Source organism: Oncorhynchus keta, chromosome 35 (genome assembly GCF_023373465.1).
Source record: "Oncorhynchus keta strain PuntledgeMale-10-30-2019 chromosome 35, Oket_V2, whole genome shotgun sequence".
NCBI classification, from domain to species: Eukaryota; Metazoa; Chordata; class Actinopteri; order Salmoniformes; family Salmonidae; genus Oncorhynchus; species Oncorhynchus keta.
The window spans coordinates 79,135,016-79,161,934 of NC_068455.1; the positions used below are offsets into that span (position 1 = coordinate 79,135,016).

Below are 26,919 nucleotides of genomic sequence, written 5' to 3' on the forward strand. Positions count from 1 at the left end.
GGACTCACATATGTATCCTGATCGTACAGCTCCACCACGACGTTAGGAGGGCTTCTCTCTGTCACATCAGCATCTCCAAACACCTCCACCTCGTAGAAGATGAGGGTCTGGTCCCAGGTGGGGTTCAACGTGTTACGCACAGTCACAGTCTTCTGGCTCTGATGGAGGAACGAAACTATGGCATAGGAATCTGGAGGAGAGGGGGAGAGAGAGAGGGGAGGGAGGTAGAGAGAGAGAGAGTAGGGAGGTAGAGAGGGAGAGCAGGGAGAGGGGGAGGTAGAGAGGGAGAGCAGGGAGAGTATGGAGGTAGAGCAGGGAGAGAGAGAGAGGGAGGGGAGAGAGAAAGAGGGAGAGAGAGCAGGAGAGAGAGAGTAGGAGGGAGAGAGAGGGAGAGAGTGGGAGAGAGGGGGGAGAGAAAGAGGGAGAGAGAGGGGGAGAGAGCAGGGGAGAGAGCGGGAGAGAGGGGGGGAAGAGAGGGAGAAAGAGGGAGAGAGGGAGGGGGAGAGAGGGAGAAAGAGGGAGAGAGAGGGAGAGAGAAAGAGGGAGAGAGAGGGAGAGGGAGAGAAAGAGGGAGGGGTTTAAACCAGGTTTGAATCCGGGACTGGTGGAGGAAGGACATTATGGTATAAACTCTTAGAATTAAGGGTTCTTTGGCTGTCGCCGTAGGAAAACCCTGTTTGGTTCCACATAGAACTATTTTTGGTTCCAGGTAGAACCATGTTGGGTTCCATGTAGAACCCTCTGTGGAAAGGGTTCTGCATGGAACCAAAAGGGTTCTTCAAAGGGTTCTCCTCCTGCCTCTTCTCCTGGAGACCGCAGAGTAACTATTTTAGGTTTTAGGTTCTACTTGTTTCCCTGAATGTCGGGCTCTGGAGGACAGGGGGAGGATGGGTTGTAAAGAGAGATGTACGGCTCTGTAGAAAACCTAGATGTTTTAGGAAACATCGTCTCTCTGAACTGATGGCCTGTAGAAAACCTAGACACAAAAACACACCAACCATTTAACCTCGTGGCAAACACAAACACACCATCTAACCTCATGGTAAACACACACCATCCATCTAACCTCATGGTAAACACACACCATCTAACCTCATGGCAAACACACACCATCTCACCTAATGGCAAACACACACCATCTGACCTCATGGTAAACACACACCATCTAACCTCATGGCAAACACACACCATCTCACCAAATGGCAAACACACACCATCTCACCTCATGGTAAACACACACCATCTAACCTCATGGCAAACACACACCATCTCACCTAATGGCAAACACACACCATCTGACCTCATGGTAAACACACACCATCTAACCTCATGGTAAACACACACCATCTCACCTCATGGTAAACACACACCATCTCACCTCATGGTAAACACACACCATCCATCTAACCTCATGGTAAACACACACCATCCATCTAACCTCATGGTAAACACACACCATCTCACCTCATGGTAAACACACACCATCTAACCTCACGGTAAACACACACCATCCATCTAACCTCATGGTAAACACACACCATCTAACCTCATGGCAAACACACACCATCTCACCTCATGGTAAACACACACCATCTAACCTCACGGTAAACACACACCATCCATCTAACCTCATGGTAAACACACACCATCTCACCTCATGGTAAACACACACCATCTCACCTCATGGTAAACACACACCATCCATCTAACCTCATGGTAAACACACACCATCCATCTAACCTCATGGTAAACACACACCATCTCACCTCATGGTAAACACACACCATCTAACCTCACGGTAAACACACACCATCCATCTAACCTCATGGCAAACACACACCATCTCACCTAATGGCAAACACACACCATCTAACCTCATGGTAAACACACACCATCTGACCTCATGGCAAACACAAACACACACCATCTAACCTCATGGTAAACACACACACACACCATCTAACCTCATGGCAAACACACACCATCTAACCTCATGGTAAACACACACCATCTAACCTCATGGCAAACACACACCATCTAACCTCATGGTAAACGCACACCATCTAACCTCATGGTAAACACACACCATCTAACCTCATGGCAAACACGCACCATCTAACCTCATGGTAAACACAAACACACACCATCTAACCTCATGGTAAACACACACCATCTAACCTCATGGCAAACACACACACACACACCATCTAACCTCATGGCAAACACACACCATAAAACCTCAAGGTAAACACAAACACACACCATCTAACCTCATGGTAAACACACACCATCTAACCTCATGGCAAACCCACACCATCTAACCTCATGGTAAACACACACCATCTAACCCCATGGTAAACACACACCATCTAACCTCATGGCAAACACACACCATCTCACCTCATGGTAAACACACACCATCTAACCCCATGGTAAACACACACCATCTAACCTCATGGTAAACACACACCATCTAACCTCATGGTAAACACACACCATCTAACCTCATGGCAAACACAAACACACACCATCTCACCTCATGGTAAACACACACCATCTAACCCCATGGTAAACACAGACCATCTAACCTCATGGTAAACACAGACCATCTAACCTCATGGTAAACACACACCATCTAACCTCATGGTAAACACACACCATCTAACCTCATGGCAAACACAAACACACACCATCTAACCTCATGGCAAACACACACCATCTCACCTCATGGTAAACACACACCATCCATCTAACCTCATGGCAAACACACACCATCTAACCTCATGGTAAACACACACCATCCATCTAACCTCATGGCAAACACACACCATCTAACCTCATGGCAAACACAAACACACACCATCTAACCTCATGGCAAACACACACCATCTAACCTCATGGTAAACACACACCATCTGACCTCATGGCAAACACAAACACACACCATCTAACCTCATGGCAAACACACACCATCTAACCTCATGGTAAACACACACCATCTAACCTCATGGCAAACACACACCATCTAACCTCATGGTAAACGCACACCATCTAACCTCATGGTAAACACACACCATCTAACCTCATGGCAAACACACACCATCTGACCTCATGGCAAACACACACCATCTGACCTCATGGCAAACACACACCATCTGACCTCATGGCAAACACACACCATCTCACCTCATGGTAAACACACACCATCTAACCTCATGGTAAACACACACCATCTCACCTCATGGTAAACACACACCATCTGACCTCATGGCAAACACACACCATCTAACCTCATGGCAAACACACACCATCTGACCTCATGGTAAACACACACCATCTAACCTCATGGCAAACACACACCATCTAACCTCATGGCAAACACACACCATCTAACCTCATGGCAAACACACACCATCTGACCTCATGGCAAACACACACCATAAAACCTCAAGGTAAACACAAACACACACCATCTAACCTCATGGTAAACACACACCATCTAACCTCATGGCAAACACACACCATCTAACCTCATGGTAAACACACACCATCTAACCCCATGGTAAACACACACCATCTAACCTCATGGCAAACACACACCATCTCACCTCATGGTAAGCACACACCATCTAACCCCATGGTAAACACACACCATCTAACCTCATGGTAAACACACACCATCTAACCTCATGGTAAACATACACCATCTAACCTCATGGCAAACACAAACACACACCATCTCACCTCATGGTAAACACACACCATCTAACCCCATGGTAAACACAGACCATCTAACCTCATGGTAAACACACACCATCTAACCTCATGGTAAACACACACCATCTAACCTCATGGCAAACACAAACACACACCATCTAACCTCATGGCAAACACACACCATCTCACCTCATGGTAAACACACACCATCTAACCTCATGGTAAACACACACCATCCATCTAACCTCATGGCAAACACACACCATCTAACCTCATGGCAAACACAAACACACCATCTAACCTCATGGCAAACACACACCATCTAACCTCATGGTAAACACACACCAGCTGACCTCATGGCAAACACAAACACACACCATCTAACCTCATGGCAAACACACACCATCTAACCTCATGGTAAACACACACCATCTAACCTCATGGCAAACACACACCATCTAACCTCATGGTAAACGCACACCATCTAACCTCATGGTAAACACACACCATCTAACCTCATGGCAAACACACACCATCTGACCTCATGGCAAACACACACCATCTGACCTCATGGCAAACACACACCATCTGACCTCATGGCAAACACACACCATCTCACCTCATGGTAAACACACACCATCTAACCTCATGGTAAACACACACCATCTCACCTCATGGTAAACACACACCATCTGACCTCATGGCAAACACACACCATCTAACCTCATGGCAAACACACACCATCTGACCTCATGGTAAACACACACCATCTAACCTCATGGCAAACACACACCATCTAACCTCATGGCAAACACACACCATCTAACCTCATGGCAAACACACACCATCTGACCTCATGGCAAACACACACCATCTAACCTCATGGTAAACACACACCATCTAACCTCATGGTAAACACACACCATCTAACCTCATGGTAAACACAAACACCATCTCACCTCATGGCAAACACACATAATCTAACATCATGGTAAACACACACCATCTAACCTCATGGCAAACACACACACACCATCTAACCTCATGGCAAACACACACCATAAAACCTCAAGGTAAACACAAACACACACCATCTAACCTCATGGTAAACACACACCATCTAACCTCATGGCAAACACACACCATCTAACCTCATGGTAAACACACACCATCTAACCCCATGGTAAACACACAACATCTAACCTCATGGCAAACACACACCATCTCACCTCATGGTAAACACACACCATCTAACCTCATGGCAAACACACACCATCTGACCTCATGGCAAACACACACCATCTGACCTCATGGCAAACACACACCATCTCACCTCATGGTAAATACACACCATCTAACCTCATGGTAAACACACACCATCTCACCTCATGGTAAACACACACCATCTGACCTCATGGCAAACACACACCATCTAACCTCATGGCAAACACACACCATCTGACCTCATGGTAAACACACACCATCTAACCTCATGGCAAACACACACCATCTAACCTCATGGCAAACACACACCATCTAACCTCATGGCAAACACACACCATCTGACCTCATGGCAAACACACACCATCTAACCTCATGGTAAACACACACCATCTAACCTCATGGTAAACACACACCATCTAACCTCATGGTAAACACAAACACCATCTCACCTCATGGCAAACACACATAATCTAACATCATGGTAAACACACACCATCTAACCTCATGGCAAACACACACACACCATCTAACCTCATGGCAAACACACACCATAAAACCTCAAGGTAAACACAAACACACACCATCTAACCTCATGGTAAACACACACCATCTAACCTCATGGCAAACACACACCATCTAACCTCATGGTAAACACACACCATCTAACCCCATGGTAAACACACACCATCTAACCTCATGGCAAACACACACCATCTCACCTCATGGTAAACACACACCATCTAACCCCATGGTAAACACACACCATCTAACCTCATGGTAAACACACACCATCTAACCTCATGGTAAACACACACCATCTAACCTCATGGCAAACACAAACACACACCATCTCACCTCATGGTAAACACACACCATCTAACCCCATGGTAAACACACACCATCTAACCTCATGGTAAACACACACCATCTAACCTCATGGTAAACACACACCATCTAACCTCATGGCAAACACAAACACACACCATCTAACCTCATGGCAAACACACACCATCTCACCTCATGGTAAACACACACCATCTAACCTCATGGTAAACACACACCATCCATCTAACCTCATGGCAAACACACACCATCTAACCTCATGGCAAACACACACCATCTAACCTCATGGTAAACACACACCATCTGACCTCATGGCAAACACAAACACACACCATCTAACCTCATGGCAAACACACACCATCTAACCTCATGGCAAACACACACCATCCATCTAACCTCATGGCAAACACAAACACACACCATCTAACCTCATGGCAACCACAAACACACACCATCTCACCTCATGGTAAACACACACCATCTAACCTCATGGCAAACACACACCATCCATCTAACCTCATGGCAAACACAAACACACACCATCTAACCTCATGGCAACCACAAACACACACCATCTCACCTCATGGCAAACACACACCATCCATCTAACCTCATGGCAAACACAAACACACACCATCTAACCTCATGGCAACCACAAACACACACCATCTCACCTCATGGCAAACACACACCATCCATCTAACCTCATGGCAACCACAAACACACACCATCTAACCTCATGGCAAACACAAACACACACCATCTCACCTCATGGTAAACACACACCATCTAACCTCATGGCAAACACACACCATCCATCTAACCTCATGGCAACCACAAACACACACCATCTAACCTCATGGCAAACACAAACACACACCATCTCACCTCATGGTAAACACACACCATCTAACCTCATGGTAAACACACACCATCTAACCTCATGGCAAACACACACCATCTAACCTCATGGTAAACACAAACACACACCATCTAACCTCATGGTAAACACAAACACACACCATCTAACCTCATGGTAAACACACACCATCTCACCTCATGGTAAACACACACCATCCATCTAACCTCATGGCAAACACACACCATCTAACCTCATGGCAAACACAAACACACACCATCTAACCTCATGGCAAACACACACCATCTAACCTCATGGTAAACACACACCATCTGACCTCATGGCAAACACACACCATCCATCTAACCTCATGGCAAACACACACCATCTAACCTCATGGCAAACACACACCATCTAACCTCATGGTAAAAGCACACCATCCATCTAACCTCATGGCAAACACACACCATCTCACCTCATGGTAAACACACACCATCTCACCTCATGGCAAACACACACCATCTGACCTCATGGTAAACACAAACACACACCATCTAACCTCATGGCAAACACACACCATCTAACCTCATGGCAAACACACACCATCTGACCTCATGGCAAACACAAACACACACCATCTCACCTCATGGCAAACACACACCATCTAACCTCATGGCAAACACAAACAGTATCATGCTGAGGGAATGTTTTTCAGCAGCAGGGACTGGGAGACTAGTCGGGAACGAGGGGAAAGATGAACGGAGCAAAGTACAGAGAGATCCATGATGAAAACCTGTTCCAGAGCGCTCAGGACCCCACAGTGGGGCGAAGGTTCACCTTCCAACAGGACAACGACTCAAAACACACAGCCAAGACAATGAAGGAGTGGCTTTGGGACAAGTCTCTGAATGTCCTTGAGTGGCCCAGCCAGAGCCCAGACTTGAACCCAATCAAACATCTCTGGAGAGACGTGAACATAGCTGTGCAGCAACTCTCCCCAACCAGACAGAGCTTGAGAGGATCTGCAGAGAAGAATGGGAGAAACTCCCCAAATACAGGTGTGCCAAGCTTGTAGCGTCATACCCAAGAAGACTCTAGGATGTAATCGCTGCCAAAGGTGCTTCAACAAAGTACTGAGTAAAGAGTCTGAATTCTTATGTAAATGTGATATTTCAGTTTTCAATTTTTTTTTTTTTTTTTTTTTTTTTTACAAAAATACTGTTTTTGCTTTGTCATTATGGGGTATTGTGATGTCATTATGAGGTAGCGTGATGTCATTATGGGTTATTGTGATGTCATTATGGGGTATTGTGATGTCATTATGGGGTATTGTGATGTCATTATGGGGTATTGTAATGTCATTATGGGGTAGCGTGATGTCATTATGGGGTATTGTGATGTCATTATGGGGTATTGTGATGTCACATTATGGGGTAGTGTGATGTCATTATGGGGTATTGTGATGTCATTATGGGGTATTGTGATGTCATTATGGGGTAGTGTGATGTCATTATGGGTTATTGTGATGTCATTATGGGGTATTGTGATGTCATTATGGGGTATTGTGATGTCATTATGGGGTATTGTAATGTCATTATGGGGTAGCGTGATGTAATTATGGGGTATTGTGATGTCATTATGGGGTATTGTGATGTCACATTATGGGGTAGTGTGATGTCATTATGGGGTATTGTGATGTCATTATGGGGTATTGTGATGTCATTATGGGGTATTGTGATGTCATTATGGGGTAGTGTGATGTTATTATGGGGTAGTGTGATGTCATTATGGGGTATTGTGATGTCATTATGGGGTAGTGTGATGTCATTATGGGGTAGTGTGATGTCATTATGGGGTATTGTGATGTCATTATGGGGTATTGTGATGTCATTATGGGGTAGTGTGATGTCATTATGGGGTAGTGTGATGTCATTATGGGATATTGTGATGTCATTATGGGGTATTGTGATGTCATTATGGGGTATTGTGATGTCATTATGGGGTATTGTGTGTAGATTGATGAGAGGAAAAGCACTTCTAGGGTCTATTTCAACCCTATTCCCTATGTAGTGCACTACTATAGACCAGGACCTATTTGAACCCTATTCCCTATGTAGTGCACTACTTTAGACCAGGGCCCTATTCCCTATATAGTGCACTACTTTAGACCAGGGCCCTATTCCCTATATAGTGCATCACTTTAGACCAGGGCCATATTCCCTATATAGTGCACTACTTTAGACCAGAGCCCTATTCCCTATATAGTGCACTACTTTAGACCAGGGCCCTATTCCCTATATAGTGCACTACTTTAGACCAGGGCCCTATTCCCTATATAGTGCATCACTTTAGACCAGGGCCCTATTCCCTATATAGTGCACTACTTTAGACCAGAGCCCTATTCCCTATATAGTGCACTACTTTAGACCAGTGCCCTATTCCCTATATAGTGCATCACTTTAGACCAGGGCCCTATTCCCTATATAGTGCACTACTTTAGACCAGGGCCCTATTCCCTATATAGTGCACTACTTTAGACCAGGGCCCTATTCCCTATATAGTGCATCACTTTAGACCAGTGCCCTATTCCCTATATAGTGCATCACTTTAGACCAGGGCCCTATTCCCTATATAGTGCACTACTTTAGACCAGGGCCCTATTCCCTATATAGTGCATCACTTTAGACCAGTGCAAGACAAAATATTTAAGTTCCTTTGAACAAGGTAATAGGTGTCAGGCGTACCGGTTTGTCAACACTGCTGGGTTTTTCACACTCAACAGTTTCCCGTAGGTATCATGAACGGTCCACCACCTAAAGGACATTCAGCCAACTGGACACAACTGTGGGAAGCATTGGAGTCAACATGGGCCAGCAACCCTGTGGGAAGCATTGGAGTCAACATGGGCCAGCATCCCTGTGGGAAGCATTGGAGTCAACATGGGCCAGCAACCCTGTGGGAAGCATTGGAGTCAACATGGGCCAACATCCCTGTGGAACGCATTGGAGTCAACATGGGCCAGCAACCCTGTGGAACGCATTGGAGTCAACATGGGCCAGCAACCCTGTGGGAAGCATTGGAGTCAACATGGGCCAGCAACCCTGTGGAACGCATTGGAATCAACATGGGCCAGCATCCCTGTGGGAAGCATTGGAGTCAACATGGGCCAGCAACCCTGTGGGAAGCATTGGAGTCAACATGGGCCAGCATCCCTGTGGGAAGCATTGGAGTCAACATGGGCCAGCAACCCTGTGGGAAGCATTGGAATCAACATGGGCCAGCAACCCTGTGGGAAGCATTGGAGTCAACATGGGCCAGCAACCCTGTGGGAAGCATTGGAGTCAACATGGGCCAGCAACCCTGTGGGAAGCATTGGAGTCAACATGGGCCAGCAACCCTGTGGGAAGCATTGGAGTCAACATGGGCCAGCATCCCTGTGGGAAGCATTGGAGTCAACATGGGCCAGCAACCCTGTGGGAAGCATTGGAGTCAACATGGGCCAGCATCCCTGTGGTACGCATTGGAGTCAACATGGGCCAGCAACCCTGTGGAACCCATTGGAGTCAACATGGGCCAGCAACCCTGTGGAACGCATTGGAATCAACATGGGCCAGCAACCCTGTGGAACGCATTGGAGTCAACATGGGCCAGCATCCCTGTGGGAAGCATTGGAGTCAACATGGGCCAGCATCCCTGTGGAACGCACTGGAGTCAACATGGGCCAGCAACCCTGTGGAACGCACTGGAGTCAACATGGGCCAGCAACCCTGTGGAACGCACTGGAGTCAACATGGGCCAACATCCCTGTGGAACGCATTGGAGTCAACATGGGCCAGCATCCCTGTGGGAAGCATTGGAGTCAACATGGGCCAGCATCCCTGTGGTACGCATTGGAGTCAACATGGGCCAGCAACCCTGTGGAACCCATTGGAGTCAACATGGGCCAGCATCCCTGTGGGAAGCATTGGAATCAACATGGGCCAGCATCCCTGTGGAACGCATTGGAGTCAACATGGGCCAGCATCCCTGTGGAACGCATTGGAGTCAACATGGGCCAGCATCCCTGTGGGAAGCATTGGAGTCAACATGGGCCAGCATCCCTGTGGAACGCATTGGAGTCAACATGGGCCAGCAACCCTGTGGGAAGCATTGGAGTCAACATGGGCCAACATCCCTGTGGAACGCATTGGAGTCAACATGGGCCAGCAACCCTGTGGGAAGCACTGGAGTCAACATGGGCCAGCAACCCTGTGGGAAGCATTGGAATCAACATGGGCCAGCATCCCTGTGGAACGCATTGGAGTCAACATGGGCCAGCAACCCTGTGGAACGCATTGGAGTCAACATGGGCCAGCATCCCTGTGGAACGCTTTGTAGTCAACATGGGCCAGCAACCCTGTGGAACGCATTGGAGTCAACATGGGCCAGCATCCCTGTGGAACGCTTTGTAGTCAACATGGGCCAGCAACCCTGTGGAACGCATTGGAGTCAACATGGGCCAACATCCCTGTGGAACGCATTGGAGTCAACATGGGCCAGCATCCCTGTGGAACGCATTGGAGTCAACATGGGCCAACATCCCTGTGGAAGCATTGGAGTCAACATGGGCCAACATCCCTGTGGAATGCATTGGAGTCAACATGGGCCAACATCCCTGTGGAAGCCTTGGAGTCAACATGGGCCAGCATCCCTGTGGGAAGCATTGGAGTCAACATGGGCCAGCAACCCTGTGGGAAGCATTGGAGTCAACATGGGCCAGCAACCCTGTGGGACGCATTGGAGTCAACATGGGCCAGCAACCCTGTGGAACGCATTGGAGTCAACATGGGCCAGCAACCCTGTGGAACGCATTGGAGTCAACATGGGCCAGCATCCCTGTGGGAAGCATTGGAGTCAACATGGGCCAGCATCCCTGTGGAACGCATTGGAGTCAACATGGGCCAGCATCCCTGTGGGAAGCATTGGAGTCAACATGGGCCAACATCCCTGTGGAACGCTTGACACCTTGTAGAGCCCATGACCCGACGAACTGAAGCTTTTCTGGGGATAAGATGATTTTAAAATAAAATAAAAATCTGTAAAACATTACCCTATATATAAACTATGAACTTGAATACCATTGGTGTTTAATTTGAGGGTTTCGGAATTAAATATTATTCATATTTTATTTACACACATCTATTTGTCAATGTCTTTGTTGTAAATGTTTGGTGGCAGTTGTGACGAAAGTCAACAGTTGGAAGAGTTGCATGGTTAATTGAAATTGCCATAGTTGATTAGATTTTCTATTTTATAAAGGGGGAAGGGGCTGTTTTCTCTTGAACCATACGGTCTTTTTTTACTAGAAACTCAGACAATATGGACACAGATTTAACTAATTAATTCTACATGTGAATTTAAACAAAAAAAAATTGTATTGAAGTATAAATTGTCAACGTTTTTTATAGATTGCCATCGATTACATGTTAAATTATCGAAATTACGGAAGATTCCGGAAGCTTTGACATATTACCGGTAGCTTTGAAACTCTATACAGGGTTGAGGTTAATCAAGGCTGGGACTGCTTCTGTTTTTTTTCCCCAGACTGAAACGTTCCTCTCCGAGGGTCTTTACGTGGCTTGGAATAATAAACTTCCGAGACTGTCGCTCCAGGCTTTTCAGCATTCCGAAGTCGTTGATGTCCCTCCATCGTCTCGCTCGGGGGCCTCCCCCGGACTATATAAGAAATTACTTGGCTTCTCACAAGGGGGGGAAAGGCAATAACAACACACGCACAAAGCCGCGCACGTGCAGGCTTGCACACACAGTCAGTCAGGGCCACATCGGGAATCAGTGGGTAAATAAACACTCCCAGATTTGGGAATTAGGGAAGGGGTAAGGACTGAGTACAGGAGCCCCCAAAACGAGGGGAGAGGGGAATAACTGGAGGGGGTAGTCACCCTCAAAACACAGGGTTCGGTTGGACAAAGAGGGGAGGTAGAGAGAGGTAGAAAGAGAGAGAGAGAGATAGAGAGAGAGAGAGAGAGAGAGAGAGAGAGAGAGAGAGAGAGAGAGAGAGAGAGAGAGAGAGAGAGAGAGGTAGAGAGGTAGAGAGAGAGGTAGAGGTAGAAAGAGAGAGAGAGGTAGAGAGAGAGAGAGAGAGGTAGAGAGAGAGAGAGAGGTAGAGAGAGAGAGAGAGAGAGAGAGAGAGAGAGAGAGAGAGAGAGAGAAAGAGAAGTAGGGAAAGAGAGCGAGGGGGAGGGAGGGCGAGGGGGTAGAGAGAGAGGGAAAGAAAGAGAGATGAAAGTGGGAGAGAGAGAGTGGAAAGTAAAAGAGAGAGAGCGATAGGGAGAGAGAGAGAGAGAGAGAGGGGGGGAGAGTGAGAAAGAAAGAGAGAGGGAGAGAGAGGAGGAGAGAGAGAGAGGTAGAGAGAAAGAGAGAAAGAAAGAGAGAGGGAGAGAGAGGAGGAGAGAGAGAGAGGTAGAGAGAGAGGGAGAGAGAGAGAGAGGTAGAGAGAGAGGGAGAGGGAGAGAGAGAGGAGAGAGAGAGAGAGAGAGGGGGAGAGAGAGAGAGGTAGAGAGAGAGGGAGAGGGAGAGAGAGGTAGAGAGAGAGGTAGAGAGAGAGAGAGGTAGAGAGAGAGAGAGAGAGAGAGGAGGCCCTTGAAGTGAAATCCTTTGATTGTGTTTAATCTATCTGCAGGGCTGAAAGAGCCTGACACACAGTAAGACTGCTTGATACATAATCTACCCCATCCATCAACTCATCTGGGCCGTTACGAAGGCTGGTGTGTGTGTGTGTGTGTGTGTGTGTGTGTGTGTGTGTGTGTGTGTGTGTGTGTGTGTGTGTGTGTGTGTGTGTGTGTGTGTGTGTGTGTGTGTGTGTGTGTGTGTGTGTGTGTGTGTGTGTGTGAGAGAGAGAATCTGGATCTCAGAGCAGAATTATAAATCACTACAGCGCTGGATTCACTCACCCCTAGTTAAGTTTCACGGACACACACACACACACACACACACACACACACACACACACACACACACACACACACACACACACACACACACACACACACACACACACACACACACACACACACACACACAGTAGCTACAGTTTCCATAATCTCCACTTAAAGAAGAAAAACAATATTATCTCTCCCTCTTTCTCTCCTTCTCTCCCCCTCTCAATCTCTTTCTTTCATTCTCCTTCTGTGTCTCACTCAACTATACCTCTAAATGTTTCTTTCTTTCTTCCCTATTTCTCTCAGTTTTCCATCCCATGCTGATGTGAATCTATTTTAATTAATGTTCTATTGTTTTTATTTTTTTATTGTATTTATTTTTTTACTCTTTCATTAATATCTGTCTGGGACCTCTACTCTGGGACCTCTACTCTGGGACCTCTACTCTGGGACCTCTACTCTGGGACCTCTACTCTGGGACCTCTACTCTGGGACCTCTACTCTGGGACCTCTCCTCTGGGACCTCTCCTCTGGGACCTCTACTCTGGGACCTCTACTCTGGGACCTCTCCTCTGGGACCTCTACTCTGGGACCTCTACTCTGGGACCTCTACTCTGGGACCTCTACTCTGGGACCTCTACTCTGGGACCTCTACTCTGGGACCTCTACTCTGGGACCTCTCCTCTGGGACCTCTACTCTGGGACCTCTCCTCTGGGATCTCTCCTTGGGACCTCTACTCTGGGACCTCTACTCTGGGACCTCTCCTCTGGGACCTCTCCTCTGGGACCTCTCCTCTGGGACCTCTACTCTGGGACCTCTACTCTGGGACCTCTACTCTGGGACCTCTCCTCTGGGACCTCTACTCTGGGACCTCTACTCTGGAACCTCTACTCTGGAACCTCTACTCTGGGACCTCTACTCTGGGACCTGTCCTCTTGGACCTGTCCTCTGGGACATCTACGCTGGGACCTCACCGCTGGAACCTCTACGCTGGGACCTCACCGCTGGGACCTCACCGCTGGGACCTCTACGCTGGGACCTCTACGCTGGAACCTCTACGCTGGGACCTCACCGCTGGAACCTCACCGCTGGGACCTCTACGCTGGGACCTCTACGCTGGGACCTCTACGCTGGGACCGCTACGCTGGGACCTCTACGCTGGGTTCATAAAGATTCTCAATGTGTTCCCTACCAACTCATGTCTGTCTCTGACTCTCCCACGGAAGGGACTCACTTTGGCAAGGGATGGGACAGGAGTAGGATTTGTGTACATTCAACCAGTTTAATATGAGGTCATCTAGGGTTCAACCAGTTTAATATGAGGTCATCTAGGGTTCAACCAGTTTAATATGAGGCCATCTAGGGTTCAACCAGTTTAATATGAGGCCATCTAGGGATCAACCAGGGTAATATGAGGTCATCTAGGGTTCAACCAGTTTAATATGAGGCCATCTAGGGATCAACCAGGGTAATATGAGGTCATCTAGGGTTCAACCAGTTTAATATGAGGCCATCTAGGGTTCAACCAGTTTAATATGAGGCCATCTAGGGATCAACCAGGGTAATATGAGGTCATCTAGGGTTCAACCAGTTTAATATGAGGCCATCTAGGGTTCAACCAGTTTAATATGAGGTCATCTAGGGTTCAACCAGTTTAATATGAGGCCATCTAGGGTTCAACCAGTTTAATACGAGGCCATCTAGGGTTCAACCAGTTTAATATGAGGTCATCTAGGGTTCAACCAGTTTAATATGAGGTCATCTAGGGTTCAACCAGTTTAATATGAGGCCATTTAGGGTTCAACCAGTTTAATATGAGGCCATCTAGGGGTCAACCAGTTTAATATGAGGTCATCTAGGGATCAACCAGGGTAATATGAGGTCATCTAGGGTTCAACCAGTTTAATATGAGGCCATCTAGGGGGTTCAACCAGTTTAATATGAGGCCATCTAGGGGTCAACCAGTTTAATATGAGGTCATCTAGGGTTCAACCAGTTTAATATGAGGCCATCTAGGGTTCAACCAGTTTAATACGAGGCCATCTAGGGGTCAACCAGTTTAATATGAGGTCATCTAGGGTTCAGCCAGTTTAATATGAGGCCATCTAGGGTTCAACCAGTTTAATACGAGGCCATCTAGGGTTCAACCAGTTTAATACGAGGTCATCTAGGGTTCAACCAGTTTAATATGAGGTCATCTAGGGTTCAACCAGTTTAATATGAGGCCATCTAGGGTTCAACCAGTTTAATATGAGCACCTCAGCCACGCTCAAGGTCCTAAATGATATCTTAACCGCCATCGATAAGAAACATTACTGTGCAGCCGTATTCATTGATCTGGCCAAGGCTTTCGACTCTGTCAACCACCACATCCTCATCAGCAGACTCGACAGCCTTGGTTTCTCAAATGATTGCCTCGCCTGGTTCACCAACTACTTCTCTGATAGAGTTCAGTGTGTCAAATCGGAGGGTCTGCTGTCCGGACCTCTGGCAGTCTCTATGGGGGTGCCACAGGGTTCAATTCTTGGGCCGACTCTCTTCTCTGTATACATCAATGAGGTCGCTCTTGCTGCTGGTGAGTCTCTGATCCACCTCTACGCAGACGACACCATTCTGTATACTTCTGGCCCTTCTTTGGACACTGTGTTAACAACCCTCCAGGCAAGCTTCAATGCCATTACAACTCTCCTTCCGTGGCCTCCAATTGCTCTTAAATACAAGTAAAACTAAATGCATGCTCTTCAACCGATCGCTACCTGCACCTACCCGCCTGTCCAACATCATTACTCTGGACGGCTCTGACTTAGAATACGTGGACAACTACAAATACTTAGGTGTCTGGTTAGACTGTAAACTCTCCTTCCAGACCCATATCAAACATCTCCAATCCAAAGTTAAATCTAGAATTGGCTTCCTATTTCACAACAAAGCATCCTTCACTCATGCTGCCAAACATACCCTTGTAAAACTGACCATCCTACCAATCCTCGACTTTGGCGATGTCATTTACAAAATAGCCTCCAATACCCTACTCAACAAATTGGATGCAGTCTATCACAGTGCAATCCGTTTTGTCACCAAAGCCCCATATACTACCCACCATTGCGACCTTTACGCTCTCGTTGGCTGGCCCTCGCTTCATACTCGTCGCCAAACCCACTGGCTCCATGTCATCTACAAGACCCTGCTAGGTAAAGTCCCGCCTTATCTCAGCTCGCTGGTCACCATAGCATCTCCCACCTGTAGCACACGCTCCAGCAGGTATATCTCTCTAGTCACCCCCAAAACCAATTATTTCTTTGGCCGCCTCTCCTTCCAGTTCTCTGCTGCCAATGACTGGAACGAACTACAAAAATCTCTGAAACTGGAAACACTTATCTCCCTCACTAGCTTTAAGCACCAACTGTCAGAGCATCTTACAGATTACTGCACCTGTACATAGCCCACCTATAATTTAGCCCAAACAACTACCTCTTTCCCAACTGTATTTAATTTATTTATTTATTTTGCTCCTTTGCACCCCATTATTTGTATTTCTACTTTGCACATTCTTCCATTGCAAAACTACCATTCCAGTGTTTTACTTGCTATATTGTATTTACTTTGCCACCATGGCCTTTTCTTTCATTTACCTCCCTTATCACCTCATTTGCTCACATCGTATATAGACTTGTTTATACTGTATTATTGACTGTATGTTTGTTTTACTCCATGTGTAACTCTGTGTCGTTCTATCTGTCGAACTGCTTTGCTTTATCTTCGTCACAATTGTAAATGAGAACTTGTTCTCAACTTGCCTACCTGGTTAAATAAAGGTGAAATAAATAAAAATAAATAAAAAATATGAGGTCATCTGGGGTTCAACCAGTTTAATATGAGGCCATCTAGGGTTCAACCAGTTTAATATGAGGTCATCTAGGGTTCAACCAGTTTAATATGAGGTCATCTAGGGTTCAACCAGTTTAATATGAGGCCATCTAGGGTTCAACCAGTTTAATATGAGGCCATCTAGGGTTCAACCAGTTTAATATGAGGCCATCTAGGGTTCAACCAGTTTAATATGAGGTCATCTAGGGTTCAACCAGTTTAATATGAGGTCATCTAGGGTTCAACCAGTTTAATATGAGGTCATCTAGGGTTCAACCAGTTTAATATGAGGTCATCTAGGGTTCAACCAGTTTAATATGAGGTCATCTAGGGTTCAACCAGTTTAATATGAGGCCATCTAGGCTTCAACCAGTTTAATATGAGGTCATCTAGGGTTCAACCAGTTTAATATGAGGCCATCTAGGGTTCAACCAGTTTAATATGAGGTCATCTAGGGTTCAACCAATTTAATATGAGGTCATCTAGGGTTCAACCAGTTTAATATGAGGCCATCTATGGTTCAACCAGTTTAATATGAGGTCATCTAGGGTTCAACCAGTTTAATATGAGGTCATCTAGGGTTCAGTCAGTAGGTCTTTAAGAACACACTTGCCTCATTCCACAGTTCTGAGTAGCACAACAAAAGTTTCAGTTACAGAGAGGAGAGAGGAAGCCACATCAGAGTTGTTAGTTTAGTAACCAGACTACCTGAGAAGCTGTCTTTGTCCATGGCTAGCAGCTCTCTGGCTTGGTACAGGTAACAGCGCAGGTGGTAGCGAGTCCCACCTGAAACACACGCACACACACACACACACACACACCTTGGCGTCATATATAGAGAAAAAGAGGGTTGAGATAGTCACAAGTCCAGGTGTTACAGGGGTGATTGCAGGGTACAGTGGGAAATCATAGGTATCGAGCTCCAACATGCAGGGCTAAGTGAAATACAACACAATGACAATAACCAATAATATAATAGCACTATAGACAGAACATCATAACAACTGGGATTAGTAAATACATGAGCATGTCTACTGGGGTGGAGGCAGGGGGGGGATGACCATAGAGGGAACAGCATGTCTACTTGGGTGGAGGCAGGGGGGGATGACCATAGAGGGAACAGCATGTCTACTTGGGTGGAGGTAGAGGGGGGATGACCATAGAGGGAACAGCATGTCTACTGGGGTGGAGGTAGAGGGGGGATGACCATAGAGGGAACACCATGTCTACTTGGGTGAGGCAGAGGGGGGGATGACCATAGAGGGAACAGCATGTCCACTGGGGTGGAGGTTGAGGGGGGGGGGATGACCATAGAGGGAACAGCATGTCTACTGGGGTGGAGGTAGAGGAGGGGGGATGACCATAGAGGGAACAGGTATGTCTACTTGGGTGGAGGTAGAGGGGGGTGACCATAGGGGGAACAGCATGTCCACTGGGGTGGAGGTAAGGTAGGGGGTAAGGTAGCAGGGAACAGCATGTCTACTTGGGTGGAGGTGGAGTAAAGTAAAGGGAAGGTAGCAGGGTAAGGTAGCAGGGTAATGTAGCAGGGTAAGGTAGCAGGGTAAGGTAGCAGGGTAAGGTATCAGGAAAGGTAGCAGGGGAAGGTGCAGGGTAATGTAGCAGGGTCAGGTAGCAGGGTAAAGTAGAAGGTAAGGTAGCAGGGGAAGGTGCAGGGTAAGGTAGCAGGGTAAGGTATTAGGGTAGGGTAGCAGGGTAAGGTAGCAGGGTAAGGTAGCAGGGTAATGTAGCAGGGTAAGGGAGCAGGGTAAGGTAGCAGGAAAGGTAGCAGGGGAAGGTGCAGGGTAATGTAGCAGGGTCAGGTAGCAGGGTAAGGTAGAAGGTAAGGTAGCAGGGGAAGGTGCAGGGTAAGGTAGCAGGGTAAGGTATTAGGGTAGGGTAGCAGGGTAAGGTAGCAGGGTAAGGTATTGGGGTAGGGTAAGCAGGGTAGAGTAGCAAGGTAAGATAGCAGGGTAAGGTATCAGGGTAAGGTAGCAAGGTAAGGTATTGGGGTAGGGTAGCAGGGTAAGGTAGCAGGGAAAGTAGCAGGGTAAGGTGGCAGGTAAGGTAGCAGGGTAAGGCAGCAGGGTAAGGTAGCAGGGTAAGGTAGTAGGGAAAAGGTAGCAGGGTAAGGTAGTAGGGAAAAGGTAGCAGGGTAAGGTAGCAGGGTAAGATAGCAGGGAAAAGGTAGCAGGCTAAGGTATTGGGGTAAGGTGGCAGGGTAAGGTAGCAGGGTAAGGTAGCAGGGTAAGGTATTGGGGTAGGCTAGCGGGGTAGGGTAGCAAAGTAAGGTAGCAGGGTAAGGTAGCAGGGTGAGTTAGCAGGGAAGGTAGCAGGATAATGTGGCAGGTAAGGTAGCAGGGTAAGGTAGCAGGGAAGGTAGCAGGTAAGGTAGCAGGTAAGGTAGCAGGGTAAGGTAACAGGGTAAAGTAGCAGGGTAAGGCAGCAGGGTAAGGTAGCAGGGTAAGGTAGCAGGGAAAAGGTAGCAGGGTAAGGTAGCAGGGTAAGGTGGCAGGGTAAGGTAGCAGGGTAAGGTAGCAGGAAAAGGTAGCAGGGTAAGGTAGCAGGGTAAGGTAGCAGGGAAAAGGTAGCAGGGTAAGGTAGCAGGGTAAGGTTGCAGGGTAAGGTATTGGGGTAGGGTAGCAGGGTAGGGTAGCAAGGTAAGGTAGCAGGGTAAGGTAGCAGGGTTAGGTGGCAGGTAAGGTAGCAGGGTAAGGTAGCAGGGAAAGTGCAGGGTAAGGTAGCAGGGTAAGGTAGCAGGGTAAGGTAGCAGGGGAAAGTGCAGGGTAAGGTAGCAGGGTAAGGTGGCAGGTAAGGTAGCAGGCTAAGGTATTGGGGTAGGGTAGCAGGGTAAGGTAGCAGGGTAAGGTATTGGGGTTGGGTAGCAGGGTAGGGTAGCAAGGTAAGATAGCAGGGTAAGGTATCAGGGTAAGGTAGCAGGGTAAGGTATTGGGGTAGGGTAGCAGGGTAAGGTAGCAGGGTAAGGTATTGGGGTTGGGTAGCAGGGTAGGGTAGCAAGGTAAGATAGCAGGGTAAGGTAGCAGGGTAAGGTATTGGGGTAGGGTAGCAGGGTAAGGTAGCAGGGAAGGTAGCAGGGTAAGGTGGCAGGTAAGGTAGCAGGGTAAGGTATTGGGGTTGGGTAGCAGGGTAAGGTAGCAGGGTAAGGTATTGGGGTTGGGTAGCAGGGTAGGGTAGCAAGGTAAGATAGCAGGGTAAGGTATCAGGGTAAGGTAGCAGGGTAAGGTATTGGGGTAGGGTAGCAGGGTAAGGTAGCAGGGAAGGTAGCAGGGTAAGGTGGCAGGTAAGGTAGCAGGGTAAGGTAGCAGGGTAAGGTGGCAGGTAAGGTAGCAGGGTAAGGCAGCAGGGTAAGGTAGCAGGGAAAAGGTAGCAGGGTAAGGTAGCAGGGTAAGGTAGCAGGGAAAAGGTAGCAGGCTAAGGTATTGGGGTAAGGTGGCAGGGTAGGGTAGCAGGGTAAGTTATTAGGGTAAGGTAGCAGGGTAAGGTATTGGGGTAGGGTAGCGGGGTAGGGTAGCAAGGTAAGGTAGCAGGGAAAAGGTAGCAGGGTAAGGTAGCAGGCTAAGGTAGCAGAGTAAGGTAGCAGGGTAAGGTATTAGGGTAAGGTAGCAGGTAAGGTAGCAGGGTAAGGTATTAGGGTAAGAGTAGCAGGGTAAGGTATTGGAGTAGGGTGGCAGGGTAGGGTAGCAGGGTAAGGTAGCAGGGTGAGGTAGAAGGTAAGATAGCAGATAAGGTCACAGTGTAAGGTAGCAGGGTAAGGTAGCAGAGTAAGGTAGCAGGGTAAGGTAGCAGGGTAAGGTAGCAGAGTAAGGTAGCAGGGTAAGGTAGCAGGGTAAGGTAGCAGGGTAAGGTAGCAGGGTATGGTAGCAGGTCAGGAAGCAGGTAAGGTAGCAGGGTAAGGTAGCAGGGAAAGGTTGCAGGGTAAGGTAGCAGGGTAAGGTAGCAGGTAAGGTAGCAGGGTAAGGTGGCAGGGTAAGGTAGCAGGGTAAGACAGCAGGGTAAGGTAGCAGGGTAAGGTAGCAGGGAAAAGGTAGCAGGGTAAGGTAGCAGGGTAAGGTAGCAGGGAAAAGGTAGCAGGCTAAGGTATTGGGGTAAGGTGGCAGGGTAAGGTAGCAGGGTAAGGTATTAGGGTAAGGTAGCAGGGTAAGGTATTGGGGTAGGGTAGCGGGGTAGGGTAGCAAGGTAAGGTAGCAGGGTAAGGTAGCAGGGTAAGGTAGCAGGGTAAGGTAGCAGGCTAAGGTGGCAGAGTAAGGTAGCAGGGTAAGGTATTAGGGTAAGGTAGCAGGTAAGGTAGCAGGGTAAGGTATTAGGGTAAGGTAGCAGGGTAAGGTATTGGAGTAGGGTGGCAGGGTAGGGTAGCAGGGTAAGGTAGCAGGGTAAGGTAGAAGGGAAGATAGCAGGTAAGGTAGCAGGTAAGGTAGCAGGGTAAGGTAGCAGGGTAAGGTAGCAGGGTAAGGTAGCAGGGTAAGGTAGCAGGGTATGGTAGCAGGTCAGGAAGCAGGTAAGGTAGCATGGTAAGGTAGCAGGGTAAGGTTGCAGGGTAAGGTAGCAGGGTAAGGTAGCAGGGTAAGGTAGCAGGGTAAGGTAGCAGGATAAGGTAGCAGGGTAAGGTAGTAGATTAAGGTAGCAGGGTAAGGTAGAAGGGGAAGGTAGCAGGGTAAGGTAGCAGGTCAGGAAGCAGGTAAGGTAGCAGGGTAAGGTAGCAGGGTAAGGTTGCAGGGTAAGGTAGCAGGGTAAGGTAGCAGGGTAAGGTAGCAGGGAAGGTAGCAGGGTAAGGTGGCAGGTAAGGTAGCAGGATAAGGTAGCAGGGTAAGGTAGCAGGGTAAGGTAGCAGGGTAAGGTAGCAGGGTAAGGTAGCAGGGTAAGGTAGCAGGGTAAGGTAGCAGGGTAAGGTGGCAGGTAAGGTAGCAGGGTAAGGCAGCAGGGTAAGGTAGCAGGGTAAGGTAGCAGGGTAAGGTAGAAGGGAAAAGGTAGCAGGGTAAGGTAGCAGGGTAAGGTAGCAGGGAAAAGGTAGCAGGCTAAGGTATTGGGGTAAGGTGGCAGGGTAAGGTAGCAGGGTAAGGTATTAGGGTAAGGTAGCAGGGTAAGGTATTGGGGTAGGGTAGCGGGGTAGGGTAGCAAGGTAAGGTAGCAGGGTAAGGTAGCAGGGTAAGGTAGCAGGGTAAGGTAGCAGGCTAAGGTAGCAGAGTAAGGTAGCAGGGTAAGGTATTAGGGTAAGGTAGCAGGTAAGGTAGCAGGGTAAGGTATTAGGGTAAGGTAGCAGGGTAAGGTATTGGAGTAGGGTGGCAGGGTAGGGTAGCAGGGTAAGGTAGCAGGGTGAGGTAGAAGGTAAGATAGCAGGTAAGGTCGCAGTGTAAGGTAGCAGGGTAAGGTAGCAGAGTAAGGTAGCAGGGTAAGGTAGCAGGGTAAGGTAGCAGGGTAAGGTAGCAGGGTATGGTAGCAGGTCAGGAAGCAGGTAAGGTAGCATGGTAAGGGTAGCAGGTAGCAGGGTAAGGTTGCAGGGTAAGGTAGCAGGGTAAGGTAGTAGAGTAAGGTAGCAGGGTAAGGTAGAAGGGTAAGGTAGCAGGGTAAGGTAGCGGGGTAAGGTAGCAGGATAAGGTAGCAGGGTAAGGTAGCAGCTAAGGTAGCAGGTAAGGTAGCAGGGTAAGGTAGAAGGGGAAGGTAGCAGGTAAGGTAGCAGGATAAGGTAGCAGGTAAGGTAGAAGGATATGCTAGTAGGGTAAGGTAGCAGGGTAATATAGCAGGGTAAGGTAGCAGGGTAAAATAGTAGGGTAAGGTAGCAGGGTAAGGTAGCAGGGTAAGGTTGCAGGGTAAGGTAGCAGGTTAAGGGTGACACCTGACTTCATACTTTAGAAGCCTTTTCTATTGAATTAAATTATTCCATTCTATTCTCCTCTGCTCTATTCTATTCGTCCTCCAATCCTCTTCAGAGTCATTCTCGGGTCACAGTCTAGTTACTGTATATCTGGAACCAATTACAGGTTTCCATGGCGGCCACCTGTTGCTACGGACGTCACCAGGGGAGACAGGTGTGCCTGATTGGAACCAGAGCTCTCCCAGAATACACCACAGGTGGATGACAGATGGAGAGAGATAGAGAAAGGAGGGAAGAGGTAGAAAGAAAGAGAGAGAGAGAGAGAGAGAGAGAGAGAGAGAGAGAGAGAGAGAGAGAGAGAGAGAGAGAGAGAGAGAGAGAGAGAGAGAAGAGAGAGAGAGAGAGAGAGAGAGAGAGAGAGAGAGAGAGAGAGAGAGAGAGAAAGAAAGTAAGAGAGAGAGAGAGAGAGAGAGAGAGAGAGAGAGAGAGAGAGAGAGAGAGAGAGAAGAGAAAGAGAGAGAGAGGTAAGAGAGAGAGTAGAGAGAGAGAGAGACAGTAAGAGAGAGAGAGAGAAAGTAAGAGAGAGAGAGACTGACCGGGTAGCTGGCAGGTTTATGAGGAGAAGAGTCGTACAAATGTCCTTTCAGTTGTTGGATGCAGATGTTAAATAATGATGAGTAGGGTTTTTATACATCAATAATATTTTATATATTAAACCCTTGACTGCAGAATTCATATGAAGCCAAAGACAGATTTATGTTTCTAGATTAGTTTATAAGAGGGGCCAGCTTTTCATCTTGTCTTTTATTACTCTCTCTCCCTCCCTCTCTCTCTTCCTCTTTCCCTCCCCATCTCTCTCTCTCTCCCTCTCCTCCTTCCCCATCTCTCCCTCCCTCTCCTCCTTCCCCATCTCTCCCTCCCTCTCCTCCTACCCCATCTCCCCACCTTCCCCATCTCTCCCTCCCTCTCCACCTTCCCCCTCCCTCCCTCCCTCTCCTTGACTCTTGCTCCCTCTCCCTCTCCTTGACTCTTGCTCCCTCTCCTTGACAATCCATCTCTCTCCCTCTCCTTGACTCTTGCTCCCTCTCCTTGACTCTTTCTCCCTCTCCCTCTCCTTGACAATCCATCTCTCTCCCTCTCTCTCCTTGACTCTTGCTCCGTCTCCCTCTCCTTGACAATCCATCTCTCTTCCTCTCTCTCCCCCCCTCTCCTTGACTCTTGCTCCCTCTCCCTCTCCTTGACAATACATCTCTCTCCCTCTCTTCTCAGTATAAGAATTAGATATTTGCTTCTTACTGTGGAAGAGGCAGGAAATGGTAGGGCGGTTGACCCCAAAGGTCGCCGTCACAGATTTCTCATCACTCTTATCCTCCGTCACACTCCCCTGGCGAAAGATAACAACAGATTCAGAAAACACCTCTCATCCCTCTATATTTTACCCTTCATCCTTAAACCTACCCTCTTCAACCTATTCCCCCCTCTTTCCCAAAGTCTCTCTTTCTCTCCTCCTCCCACCATCCCCCTGTACTCTCTCACCAGTGAACACTCCAGGGCGAAGATAGCAGCAGGTCCCGTCTTCTCCAGTGGTTCCATACGACATCTCCATCTCCTCCTCCTGAATGAGTCTGTCTTCCGGGGTTTAAGATGGAACCTCCATCCAAACAGAGATGCGTACTCCCATCCCTCTCTCTCTGCTTCATCTGGTCGCTGCTATAGAGGGGAGAGAGAGGGAAGAGAGAGGGAGGGGGGGGGAGAGGGGAGAGAGAGAGGGGAGAGAGAGGGAGGAGGAGAGAGGGGGGAGGGAGGGGGAAGAGAGAGGGGAGAGAGAGGGGAGAGAGAGGGAAGAGAGAGGGGGAGGAAGAGTGGGGGGAAGAGAGAGAGAAGAGATAGGGAAGAGAGAGGGGAGGAAGAGAGAGAAGAAATAGGGGGAGGAAGAAAGAAGGAAGAGAGAGAGGGAGGGAGGAAGAGAGAGGGAAGAGAGGGGGGAGGAAGAGAGAGGGGAGGGAGAAGGAGGGAAGAGAGAAGGGGAGGAAGAGAGGGGGGAGGAAGAGAGAGGGAGAGAGAGGGGGGAGGAAGAGAGAGGGAAGAGAGAGGGGAGGAAGAGAGCGGGAAGAGAGAAGGGGAGGAAGAGAGCGGGAAGAGAGAAGGGGAGGAAGAGAGGGGGGAGGAAGAGAGAGGGAAGAGAGAGGGGGAGGAAGAGAGAGTGGGAGGAAGAGAGAGGGAAGAGAGAGGGGGAGGAAGAGAGGGGGAGGAAGAGAGAGGGTAGAGAGAAGGGGAGGAAGAGAGGGGGGAGGAAGAGAGGGGAGAGGGAAGGGGAGGAAGAGAGGAGAGGAGAGGAGGAGGAAGAGAGTGAAGAGAGAAGGGGAGGAAGAGAGAGGGAAGAGAGATGGAGATTTTTGAGGGTTGGAACGTTTCATCACTAACAGAGTGGGTTCCAACTCTACTCTGTTCTGTGTAGTCAGAGTGCCCCCTTGTGGACAAATGTGTGTAAAATCACGGAAAAGTGATATCCATTTCTTACTGTAATTTGTCTGCTTTGACTTTTTTACAGGGTAGTGTGTAGCAATTTTTAACTCACAAAGTTTGATTTGATTTCAAAAGGAATGCCAACCTGTCCTTTATCTAACGGTCTCTGTGTAATCTCTACCTGTCCTTTATCTAACGGTCTCTGTGTAATCTCTACCTGTCCTTTATCTAACAGTCTCTGTGTAATCTCTACCTGTCCTTTATGTAACGGGCTCTGTGTAATCTCTACCTGTCCTGTATCTAACATTCTCTGTGTAATCTCTACCTGTCCTGTATCTAACATTCTCTGTGTAATCTCTACCTGTCCTTTATCTAACGGTCTCTGTGTAATCTCTACCTATCCTTTATCTAACAGTCTCTGTGTAATCTCTACCTGTCCAGTATCTAACAGTCTCTGTGTAATCTCTACCTGTCCTTTATGTAACGGGCTCTGTGTAATCTCTACCTGTCCTGTATCTAACATTCTCTGTGTAATCTCTACCTGTCCTTTATCTAACGGTCTCTGTGTAATCTCTACCTGTCCTGTATCTAACATTCTCTGTGTAATCTCTACCTGTCCTTTATGTAACGGGCTCTGTGTAATCTCTACCTGTCCTGTATCTAACATTCTCTGTGTAATCTCTACCTGTCCTTTATGTAACGGGCTCTGTGTAATCTCTACCTGTCCTTTATCTAACGGTCTCTGTGTAATCTCTGTCCTTTACCTGTCCTTTATCTAACTTTATCTAACATCTCTGTGTAATCTCTACCTGTCCTTTATCTAACGGTCTCTGTGTAATCTCTACCTGTCCTTTATCTAACGGTCTCTGTGTAATCTCTACCTGTCCTTTATCTAACAGTCTCTGTGTAATCTCTACCTGTCCTTATCTAACGGTCTCTGTGTAATCTCTACCTCTCTACCTCTGTGTAATCCCTTCCAGTATCTAACAGTCTCTGTGTAATCTCTACCTGTCCTTTATCTAACGGTCTCTGTGTAATCTCTACCTGTCCAGTATCTAACGGTCTCTGTTTAATCTCAACCTGTCCAGTATCTAACAGTCTCTGTGTAATCTCTACCTGTCCTTTATCTAACGGTCTCTGTGTAATCTCTACCTGTCCAGTATCTAACGGTCTCTGT

General features: G+C 47.8%; 1 protein-coding gene across 5 annotated transcripts in view; it reads right to left on the reverse strand.

Annotated features, from left to right (window-relative positions):
- dysf (dysferlin, limb girdle muscular dystrophy 2B (autosomal recessive)) overlaps positions 1 to 26,919 on the reverse strand; it is a 352,696-nt gene that overhangs the window by 170,998 nt on the left and 154,779 nt on the right. For all 5 annotated transcript variants that reach the window (XM_052497966.1, XM_052497965.1, XM_052497963.1 and 2 more), the window contains 4 exons: positions 24,813 to 24,986; positions 24,573 to 24,660; positions 18,158 to 18,235; positions 9 to 190 (listed from right to left, as the gene is read on the reverse strand). In XM_052497966.1, the coding sequence (XP_052353926.1) occupies positions 9 to 190; positions 18,158 to 18,235; positions 24,573 to 24,660; positions 24,813 to 24,986 (522 nt within the window). The remainder of the gene's footprint in view (positions 1 to 8; positions 191 to 18,157; positions 18,236 to 24,572; positions 24,661 to 24,812; positions 24,987 to 26,919) is intronic.